At 38.8% G+C, this 12,081-nt stretch overlaps 1 protein-coding gene across 1 annotated transcript in view; it reads left to right on the plus strand.

Annotated features, from left to right (window-relative positions):
* The window catches only part of Dync2li1 (dynein cytoplasmic 2 light intermediate chain 1), a gene marked incomplete at its 3' end in the record, with an annotated part of 43,896 nt that overhangs the window by 9,191 nt on the left and 22,624 nt on the right, over positions 1 to 12,081 (plus strand). The window contains 3 exon segments of the mRNA XM_008835876.2: positions 1,386 to 1,500; positions 6,407 to 6,441; positions 9,041 to 9,110. Of these exon segments, the coding sequence (XP_008834098.1) occupies positions 1,386 to 1,500; positions 6,407 to 6,441; positions 9,041 to 9,110 (220 nt within the window).

Raw genomic sequence — 12,081 nt, forward strand, 5'->3', positions numbered from 1 at the left:
CCAGATTGCTTTTGTCTTCAGGAGTTCCCACAGAGGCCCAAGTCAGATGAGGATCAGATGCTCTCAGGCTTTCTCCTAAGGTCTGGATCCCTCCGGGAAAGATTTTGGCCTCAGGAATTTGGGGGTTGGACTGGCCTGGGAGAAGGGCCCAGGAAAGATGCTCGTCTAGGGCAGCTGGTGGCCTTGTCCCCCAGAGATGCGAAGAAGACAGGGGTGGGAAGCAGCCCCAAGGGCTCCTGGGGACTGCACTGTGGAGCTGAGTTGGTCTGGATGCAAAGGATCAGGAAGAGGAAAGGCCAGCCCCAGCGTCCAGGAAAGAGGCTGGAGGGTTGTGCAGGCCCAAGGAAGTAGAGGAAGGTGAGGGTGGGGCGGGCCCAGAGTGCTCCCAGGAGAGAGGCCTGCAGGTCGTGCAGGCCCAGGGCTATATTTTCATATTTTAAAAAAGAAATTTGGGGACAAAAGGAAATATTTCAAGGAGCAGAGGTGATTCAGTACACCGGTTTTGCAAGTTTCCCATCTTTCTAGATGATTCAAATGTTGATGACTTCCAAGTTCTACATTTCAGAAAGTCCTCACGTGGTATATATCTGAAACACTGTGGATGCAAGCTTTGAGCCATGTGGGGAAGCCCCAAAATAAGACAGCAGCAATCCCAGGGACAAAGGTTCTGTGTGATGGTCAGTTATAATTGCCAACTTGATAGAATCAAGAATCACCTGGGAAGAGAGTCTCAGTGAGAAATTGAGACATTAGATATTGTCTACATTAGGTTGACCTTGCGAGCATGTCTGTGGAAAATTTGTCTTAATTGCATTAATCCATGTGGGGAGAATCAACTTAAAAGTGGGAGGCACTATTCCTTAGGTCTCAATATATGTAGCCCAGGCTAGCTTTAAACATGCCTTATCTTCCCAAGTACTGGGATTGCCACACCAGTGCAGAGTAATTGTCATATAGGGTATGGACAAGGAGAAAGTGAGCTGAGCCCAAGCATGTATACATTCCCTCTCTGCTCTTGACTGGGTGGACTAGCTTCTTCAAAAGTCCCTGCCACATCAACTTCCCTGTTTACAGTGACTGTAATGTGGAATGGTGAACCAAAGAAATCCTTTCTCCCAGAGTTGCTTTTGTCAGGGCATTTAATCACAGTAACAAAAATGAAACTAAGGCAGTCTGCTTATCAATTTCAGTATTCTTCACGAACTATTTGAAAGGGGGGGAACCACAAAATGACTAGTCTTCTGATGTTTTACTTAGTTATTGACCCCCAGAAAATAATTTTTTGTTTTATAAGTCTTATTGAAATAAAATCTCTCTGCTGGAAATAAATATTTATAAAGATTCCTTCTTTTTCTCTGGATTTTGTCATTCTGCTGTTTATTTAGTGAAACCCTTTGGGAAATTGCAAAAGCTGAAGAGGAAAAAAGAAGTCAAGGAAGTGAAGGTGACAGAGTCGAAATTGGAGAAAAATCTGTTTTCTTCATTGGCAGTAAAAGTGGGGTAATGCTTTCATTGTTTTCAACTATTGGATTGTTTTATAAGCAGTGACAAGTTTTATTTTTTGTATTTTTTGAGACAGGATCTCCCTGTAGCCCTAGCTGGCCTGGAACCCACTAGGTCGATCTCACAGAAATCTGTGTGCCTCTGCCTCTTGAGTGCTGGGACTTAAGGCGTGTGCCGCCACACCTGGGAACAAGTTTTATTTCAATATTTTGATAAAAATTTATATATTTTCAGTCTTTATCCCAGTGACCACTCTGATTTAGCATAAATTAGAAGGGGCTTATATCATTGCTTTAGGAAAAGTTTTAACAGTGAACAAAATCTTAGAAAAGATTTATAGCTATTATTTTTATTTGATAATTTGAAACATTCAGATCTTTGTGATTGAGTATAAAAGCCAGGATTCATTTAAATAGCTAAGTCAATGTCTTAAATCAAAAGTCAATATCTTAACAATAGTCATATTGTGGACTTAGTTATTTCACTTTTGTGAATCTCTGTTAAGAAATAATCATGTAATGGATTCATCAAAAGGCTAGATGTTTTGAAAAAAATGTGGGGAAACGAGGTGGTACTCCCCACTCTGCATAAGGTCTGTTTCACTTAACCAAGCATACTGAAAGATGTGGGACGTGGCACAGAGCAGGAACAGATGTGTCATATCCACCCACAGAATTCCTGCCTGGAAGGCAGAGCTGCTAGTGACACTGCCTATAAAGATCAAGGCTTGGAGATCCATGATGCTAAAATTATGTAGCATCGGGCTCATTTCTAGTTGGAGTTTTTATTGCTATTCATTTACTGTGCTTCATGCTTTGGGCATTGACAAACAGGAAGCTTCCAGAAACTGAATTCTGTACCAACAAAGCCACATGTTCAGTGGGCAGCCTGAGTACTCTTTGTGTCCAGATAGCCCTGCCAAACAGCAGGACACCATCATTTGAGGGCCAGGTGGTCTTCATTATTTTTGGTCTCATGTATATTCATGTGCAAAGAAAAACATCAGAAAATGGATACTAAAATTGTAATGATTTATTTATTTGTATTTCTACAAGTGTTTTGATTGCGGTTTGTTTATTGGTGTGTGTATAGTGCCTGCAAAGGCCAGAAGAGGATGACAGAGCTGCCATGTGGGTTCTGGGAGTTGAACCTGGGTCCTCTGGAAGAACAGCAAGTGCTTTTATCCCTTGCGCCACCTCTCCAGCCCCAGAATAGTAAAATTTTAATCATTGTATTTTCGTTTTATTTTTAATTTCTGTATGTTCCAAAGTACACTGTACTTTGTTAAAAATCTAAACTTAAGCTGCGTGTGGTGGCGCACACCTGTAGTCCCAGCACTTGGGAGGCAAAGGCAGGTGGATCTCTGTGAGGCCAGCCTGGTCTACATAGTGAGTTCCAGGACAGCTGGGGCTACAGGCTACAGGGAGACCCTCCTTCAAAAAGAAAAAAAAAATCTAAACTTAATTCTTAGCCTAAAATTTTCGGGGAGAGGGTTCAGTGGTAAAGTGCCTTAATGCACAAGCTTGAGGATCTGAGTTCAGATCTTTAGCACTCATGTAAAAGCTGGGCATGGTGATGTGCACATGTCATGGACTACGGTGGGACATGTGTGAGTTAACCTAGCTGAATTGATAAGCTCTAGGTTCAGTGAGGGACACTGTCTCCAAAAAATAAGGTGGATCTGTGTGTGGTGGTGCATGCCTTTAATACCAGCACTCAGGGTAGACTGGTTGTTTGACAATGGCACTGGGACCATGGAGAACCCTGAAGTATAGGGAGGGGGAAGAGGGGGGAAACAAATAGCCTTTGGTGTTTTACATGTCATGTATATGTATGAGTGCACATGTGTGTGCACATGCACATGTCAAATGATTTGTGGAGCCACATGCATGTGTATGCTTTTGCATGTAGAGACCAGAAGACAATTTCAGGTGTCATCCCTCAAGTCTGTCCAACTTTTCAGGTCTCGTTGGCCTAGAGCTCAACATAAGGTGACATGCACCACCAAGCCTAGCATTTTTTTACATGGGTTCTGGGGATCAAACTCAGGTCCTCATACCAACTGAGCTATCTCTCTAGCTGCAATAACCGTCTTTAACAGAGTGGTAGAGGAAGTGGCCCAGGAACAGCCATATAGTAAAGGCCATCAGGTGGAGGAATGTTCTGAAGAGGCTGAGATTCTAGGGAATTTTCCAGTCATGGAGCTGGAGACATAGGTGAAAGTGATTTCAAAGGAGAGAGGACAGGGAGGCATTACTGAGTTGGATGAAGAGATGTATAAACAATTCTGGAATTTAGGTGCATCAGGGAAGACTGGACTGCTGGTGTGACTGAGGCAATTGGAAATGAGAAGGCATTCATTTTGATGGTCTCTAAATGAATTTGTACTAGAATTAGGAAGCTCATGAGTCTGTGGGCACATTAAAGGATCTTGATTTACTAGGAAATTTTTTTAATTTTTAAATTATTTGTATTTTATATATATATATATATATATATATATATATATGAGTATTTTGCCTGCATGTATCTAAGTATACCACATGCATGCAATGCCCACAGAGGCCAGAAGAGGCTTTGGACTCCCTGGAACTGGAGTTATGGATGGTGATTAGCACCCAGGCAGGTGCTGGGAACTGAACCTGGGTCTTCTGCAAGAGCATCCAGTGCTCTTAACCACTGAGCCATCTCTCCAGCCCTTATTAGGGAATTTTTAATTTTTGGATTGTCACTTAAATGATGGCCTAAAGCTTAATTTCAGTTTTCAGAGCTTAATTTACATTTATTTGGAATTGTCAACACTTAGCACTATACATTTGCATATTATCATTAAAATGGTTTGAATCAATACAAAGATACTGTGAAAATTAGAAGAAATTGGCTAGATATTATCTAAAATTTCTTCCAGCTCTAATATACAGTAATTCTGGTTTCATACTTTCTTATGCATAGAGTATAAAACTTTTGTGGATGTATGTATATATGTGTATGTGTGGCTCATGCCCCATACATGTGTGCAGAGGCCAGAAGATGTCGCTGTCCTCTTCTATTGCTCTCTGCGTTCCTCTCTTGAGATAGGGTTAGGGTTTCTCACTCTACCTGGAACTCACCATATTTTGGTTAGATTGGTGACCAGGAAGCCCCGATGACCCTCCTGTCTCCATGCCTCCACCTCCCAGTTCTGGGGTTACAGGCACATTGTGGCCACACCCAGCTTTTTTAAAGCATGGGTGCTGGGGATCTGAACTCAGGTCCTCACATTTGCACAGTGCTCTTACTCAGCCAGGTTTCTAGCTTAGCACCTAAAATTCATAAAATACACTACTTACAATGTGTGTGTGTGTGTGTGTGTGTGTGTGTGTGTGTGTGTGTGTGCAGTGCTGAAGATTAAATTCAGTACCTTGCCTAGGCAGGGTGCTGATTTTCTTAAACAAATATAAACTACACATCCGTCAATTTGAAACATTCTTAACATAGTTATGTCCCTCCCTGTATGTATGTGTACATGTGTATATAGATACATATGTATATAAAAGAAGCAGGAAAAAAGCCTTTTAAGTTGAACTGTCTTATCATATAAATATATTTCTACTTGTCATTCCTAAGAGCTGTGTATAGTAATTCATATGAATTGCTATAACCAATTTACCCAAGCCCTTATTTGGGTATATTTAGATTGTTTCTAGGTTTTCAGTTGTTTAATTTATTTTTTATGTTTATATGTATGTGTGTGCTTGTATGAGTTTATTTGCTCCATGTGCATGAAAGAGCCCCTGGAGGCTAGAAGAGGGTATTGGATTCCCTGGAACTAGAATTATAGCTGTGAGCTGCTGCTGTGTGGGTGCTGGGAACCAAACCTGGATCTTCTGCAAGAGCAGCCAGTGCTCTTAACCACTGATTCTTCTCTCCATTTCACTAATATTTCAATTTTGAATAGCACCAGCCAATAAATACCCTTCAACAATACACATTGTTGTAGTTAGTTATTTCTTTACACACCCCATTAGAAAAAAACTTTCAATTTGATTGTATTGCGTATGTAATCTGGAATAAATTTATCACCATCTTTTTTTGAAAAAAATACCTTTTTAATTAGAAAAAGATCAGTATAGTAAAATACTCTATCCTTCTAGCAGCCTAGTGTTTTACAAACTATATTTCCTCAGCCCAGGCATTCCTCCAGAAGCACTTTCCCTGCTGCTCCTTTATGTCCATTTTCTTGTAAAAGGTCATTTGCTTAAAACAAATTTTTAAAGAGTTTTACTATTACACACACATACACACACACACACACACACATCTCAACCCACAATGATTAAAATGACTGAACTAGTCTCTGGGTAGGATGTGGTTACTGACTGAAATAGGCCAGAAGCTCTGTATCTTATTCCTAAAATGGAACTGGAACAAATACATAATACTCTGGAAACCTGAAAAAAAGTTGTCTTGCACAACGTCTAAGTGCTCTCTGAGCATACCTGCAGCATGCCTTTTATTTGTATGTTACTTTTTCTTTATTTCCACCTCAGCAATTGGGATGAAAACATTTTGAAAGACACCAATCATCAGTTTAACCAGTAATTAACATTGTTGAGTAAAGAGAGAGTTTAAGACAGCTGTCACATTGACCACTAAAGTGAGGTATGATTTGTTAATATTGTCATCTGTGGAACTTTATAATTATAATAATAGCAGTGTAGTTACAGTGTGATGGAAAGTTGACAGTTCACTTATTCCACTTATCAAACTTTAGAGTAATTCGGAAAGTTTCTAGTTTTTAGTTTCCAGGTAATTTATCATTCAAATGATTAAAAAGGCTATTTTGGGCCACAATTATGAACACTAATAAAATTTTATATATGGATGACATTAATGCAGTATTCTTTCTTTTTTTAATTTCTAGGGAAAGACAACTATTATTCTAAGGTGTCTTGACAGGTATGTGTATCTCAGCCATTAGACGACACATGTTTATTTTAGTTATAGCACGGCAAGTTAGATTCTAAAAGATATATGGAAGGAGAATAATTTTTGAGACTCAAAATAATTCATTCTCAATGAATCTTTAGTATAGCCTTTAAGAACTCCTTTACAGATAAGACTAAGGAAAAGCTGAAAAATACAGTGTTGATCCTGGCTTTTCCCGTTAGAAAGAGAAATGTTACTATAATCACCTAGCCTGCCATAGGCTGCCATAGTGCGTATGCTCTTTTGTCTATGCTGCTTTGGAATTTAGGTTCTTTTTATTTTTCTTAACATAGGACTATATGAACAATAATTGTAATGCTTAAGTTACTCAGGAGTTTCTTGTTTGTCGGTTTGGTTTTGTTCTTTTTATTTTGCACACTAAGGCTTGAACTAGGGCCCTGCACATACCTCACTCTAATACTGACCTATCCTCAAGCCTTTTTTTGCCCCTTATTTCAACACAGGGTCTCACTAAATTGCCCAGGCTGACCTTGACCTCACTCTGTAACCTAGGTAGGCTTTAAACTTGCCTTCCTCCTGCCTCAGTCTCCTGAGTAGTAGAGATTATAGGCTTTTGCCACCATGCTCAGATTTTAAGGTACTTTTTTTTTTTGGACAGGGTCTCCCTAGTCCCAGCCCAACTGGAAGTCACTATGTGAACCAGGCTGGCCTCAATCTCTCAGAGATCCACCTGCCTCTACCTCCTAAGGACTGGGATTAAAGGCCCATGCCACCATGCCTGGTGTTAAGGGTACATTTTGAAGCACAATATTGGTCCCAACTGTATACTTTATCATTTGTTTTAAATACTTCTGGGCTTTTATATTGTTAAGAAGTGTGCCTTTGGAGTAAGATTATGTTTGGTAGATGTTACAGAAGTTGATATAGAAAGTCTTCAGTCAATTTTAGAAGATATTTTTCCATTCCCTCCATCATAGTGCATATTTTTAGTAACTTCCTCCAAAACATTAAAAGAGATGGAATTTGGTCTTAAGGTCACATTAAAGAAACATTATTCATTTGAAAAATACTATTGGTTATAAATCAGAGTCCTGGTTTGGGGTAGTTCTTTTCACCAATAAAATTGTTAAGAACTCTTTACAGTGGCTAGGTGACAAAAAGACTATACTAACACCATTTCATATCTTCATCTCTAAGTAGTATGGTTCTCTGAAGGTCACATTTAGATGTTTTCTATAATAAATCATCTAGTGCAACATTAGTTCAAGATGAAATGCTGCCAACTGCTAGGTTGGATTTAAAATGATTCATTTCAGCTCTCAGGTAGTATACTCAGAAATAGAACTTTTCCAAATTGTAGGTTAAATATCAGATTTTATAAATTTTGTCTTAAAGGCAGCAGCTTGCTTTATGAAAGAGTTCTATCCTTAAGGAACTATAACCAAGTAATGCTTGGTATGTGTATCAAGAAAGATATCTTCCAAAATAAAATTCAGAATATTTAATAAATATAAATATACAAATCACAAAATTTTAAATTGTGGTTTTTTAAGTCTCCAATTTAAAAATAAATACATTATTCAGCCTCAAGAAAGGAAAGAAATCCTGTCAAATTCGACAACTTGGATGAGCCTTGAGGACATTCTGTTCAGTGAAATAAACCAGTCACAAAAAGGCAGAACTATGTGATTCTACTTATATGAAGTTTCCAGAGCAGTCAGCCTCATAGAAACAGAAGTTAGAATGGCAGGGACCAGGGATTAGAGGGAAGGGACAATGGCAAGTTGTTTATTATGTACAGAGTTTCTTTCCATTTTGCAAGTTTAGAAGTTGTGAGGATTGGTTGTACAACAATGTACTTCAAACTACAAATTGTACACTTAAAATGATTAAGATAGTTTATGTATTTCTTACCACATTAAAAATAAATAAAAATGTAAATATACCATAAACTGCTTATATTAAACAGTATAAATATACATGAATAATTCATCAAATTATTTGAGTATTTTTCAGATCATTTGTTGATTATAAAGACTTGTTTATAGAATTTATTGTCTTAGCTATTATAGATGAGCTGATTTGAAATGGAGAACTACATAAAGACTTCCATTGTTGTCCTTCCTAGTTGACAGGCATCAGGTTCTCAGCTCCCCACATGGAGGCTGAGTGAACAAGTCAGTATTCCCCACCTGGCTTGGATTCAGAGAGCTCATGGCCCAGCACAGCTTTTTTTTATTTTTTTGAAACTGGGTTTCCCTGTAGCCTCAGCTAGCCTGGAGCTTGCTGGCCTTGAATTCCCAGAAATCTACATGCCTCTGCCTCCCACGGCTCTTGATGCTGTCAGCCCATTGCCTCTCCACTCGCCCCAGCACGGGAACTGTACCAGTTAGGTGCCATTATTCACTTCTATACCTGCTACTGAAACCTACTTAGGATGGTTTTGAAGGGCTTGTCTCTTATAATAATATCTTTATAACTTTTACCTCAATGCTAGTATTCAAAGTGGCATCTTTACTAGTAAAGTGTTTAAGAGGAAGCAAAAACTGAATCAGGATTATAGGATAAGAAACCAATTATGGTAATAATGTCTGCCTTTATTGTACAGGGATGAGCCGGCAAAGCCAACCTTGGCTTTGGAATATACCTATGGAAGAAGAGCAAAAGGACACAACACAGTGAGTGCATTTTGAGGTGTTACTGCTTACCATAGATGGGGAAGCCATGACATTGACATTTTTGATGGTTCTACTTTTTCTAGCTCATCTATAAACAATAAACATACCCAGTGGTGCATTTCATACACGTGTACAGTTAAAGGTGAAATGCAGTTCACCTCATAGGATGCTTATCCAAACTAGGAAAGTATTTTAGCCTTCTCTTTTTTATGTATCAAAGTGCTGAAAAAATATTTCTTTGCAATTTTATCGTATAGTTCTTTGTCTTACTTGTATTAATTGAATATTCTGAGTTCCTTTTTGTGATTGTTTTGTTTTGCTTTTTTTATTTGTTTGTTTTGTTTTTTTCAGAGAAGATCTCCTTATATAGCCCAGGCTGGCCTGAAACTTACTATGTAGCCCAAAATGGCCCCCAATTTGCAATCCTCCTGTCTCAGCCTCCTGAGTATTGTTGGGATTTACAGGCATGTGCCACCATGCCTAGCATAATACAAGATTTCTTTGTAGCATTATTGTTTAAGGTTGGGTTCTTTTAGGGGAGCGGGTGCTCTTTTGGGTTTGGTTTTGTTTGTCTACTTATAGTAATTATATAGATGTGACTTTTGGTTTTGTTTTTTTTTTTCAAATGAGAATAATATTGTTTCCTGCTTCTTTTTGGTGTATTAAAAAATTGTGTATAGCTGGGAGTAGTGGCGCACGCCTTTAATCCCAGCACTTGGGAGGCAGAGGCAGGCGGATCTCTGTGAGTTCAAGGCCAGCCTGGTCTACATAATGAGCTCCAGGACAGCTGGGGGTCCAGGGAGACCCTGTCTCAAAAAGACAAAAAAAAAATCATGTACATGTGTTTGTCTGTATGTGCACATGTATGAAAGTTCTTATAGAGGCCAGAAAAGGGTATCAATCAGATTCCCTGAAGCTGTAGTTACAGGCAGTTCTGAGTTGCCCAGTGTGGATGCTGGGAACTGAAGTTAGGTTCTCTACAAGAGCAATACATACTCTTAACCACTTAGCCATCTCTCCAGCCCCTCAGTAGTTGTATTGTTCCATTTTATTTTCGGGACAGGATCTCCTTATTTATCCCAGGTTGGTCTGAACTTACCTTAAAGTCCAGGATAGCCAGAGCTTCCAGTCCTCCTGTCTCACCATCCTTAGGGCCAGTATTACAGGTGTGTGTCACCACGCCCATTACTTCCTATTTCTCTGAAAATCTCCTAAAGATATGGGATTGGAACCGTGGAATATTTATGAAAATACACTGTTCATTTTTTAAAATGCAGAGTTAGGGTTTAGCTTGTGTTAGAGAATTTGCCTAACATTCTTGAGTCCCTGGGTTCAGCCCTTAACACCTTGGAAGAAAAGAAATCTATGTTGAGTATAATTTCTTTTTAACTTTTTTTGTGTCTATTCAGAAGATGTTAGAAACTATTCAGGATAGAGTAAGAATTTATCATAGTGTATGGTGTGAGAGACAGAAATTCCCCAGTAGAATTGCTTTTGGAAATTTCACATGAAAAGGGATCATTTCTTAAATTAGGTGTATAAAAGAACAATCTACAGCAGTGGGTCCTTCTACTCCCCTAACAGGCACATTTATATAGCATGATCTAGTCCAAATGTTTGCTCATTTGACAGTCCTTTGAAGAATTGTGTGACACATGCATTGAAAATGTGAATGTAGATGAGTTAAGAATTGAAACTGCCTGTTGCTGCTTCCTGGATTCACCAATGAAAGTTAGCTATTCAAACTGTGAAATTAAAAAGAAGAGGAAAAAACACTTTGAGATTCAAGAGAACTTCATCTTTGTGATTCACATGAATTATGACATGGGTGATGGCTGGAATGTAATTACCCTTTCCATGGGAAACTCTGAAGCAGCTTTTACAAGCTTTCAAGAAGGGCTTGTAAAAGCCCCTTCATCACAGTTGAATGAGGGAGATCTTCCAGTGAAAAATGATTAATTCCACAAACAGTGATTCAAGTATCAACAACAGTAAAACAGTTTTAGACATTATGAGATCTGTCAACAAATGGAAAATATTTATGAATAAACTTGCTTTACTGGCCATCCATCCCTTCTAGTTCATTAGAGCAGATGACAGAAAAAAACTATATGATTATTTTTCACCTTTTTTTCCTTTTCTAAACTTTGGACTATAAAGTGGGGCTTTCCTATATTTATTCTAGAAGTTTCGCATCTTTGTCAGATTCATTGTTCTGAGTTCTAGTTGGAAACATGTTGTCAGCTTCTCACACAGAGCAAAGGTGCCTCACTCAGCATCTGGGCAGAAGTAGAAAGCAGAGAGATGCACCCCCAGCAGTCTGCCTGGCCTGTCAGCCCCCTCTTAGTTCAAGAGTCCTGTACACAGAAAAGTAGTAGGCTCGTTGGTTAGCTTATCGTAGTACCCCACCCACACATGTCCTTCTTGGTGGTAGCCCGTCAGGTTCCTCAGGGAATACTTTTGCTCAGGTCATCTTGATCTGCACCAATACTGACATTTACTCTGTCCCTTTTCTTAGGCCTTATCTGTATGGGTTCATTCATTGTGTGAGTGTCTGTATTTCTACATCAGGATGTTTTATTCAACTGGTTTGGTTTTTTGTTTGTTCGTTCGTTTGTTTGTTTTTCAGACAGGGTTTCCCTATAGCCCCAGATAGCCTGGAACTTGGTATGTAGATCAGACTGGCCTTGATCTTTTATCCACCTGCCTCTGCCTCCCAAGTATGAGTGCTGGGATTAAATGCATGCACCAACACACCCAGCTTTCAACTGTTTTATTTCTATCTAGAACCTCAAATATGTTAAGCTGATTCGTTGTATTTAAATTTTGTTTAAGTGTATGTTACATATTAATATTTACAAAATTGAGAGTACTGTTTGTTTTCATTAAGGTATTAGGAGAGTTGGTATTTATGTACACACAGAGGAAAAATATATTCCTAATGCTTCACCTTTGTTCTTTGGAATAGGTA

This window comes from Nannospalax galili, unplaced genomic scaffold (assembly GCF_000622305.1).
Source record: "Nannospalax galili isolate Female #2095 unplaced genomic scaffold, S.galili_v1.0 scaffold257, whole genome shotgun sequence".
Taxonomy (NCBI): Eukaryota; Metazoa; Chordata; class Mammalia; order Rodentia; family Spalacidae; genus Nannospalax; species Nannospalax galili.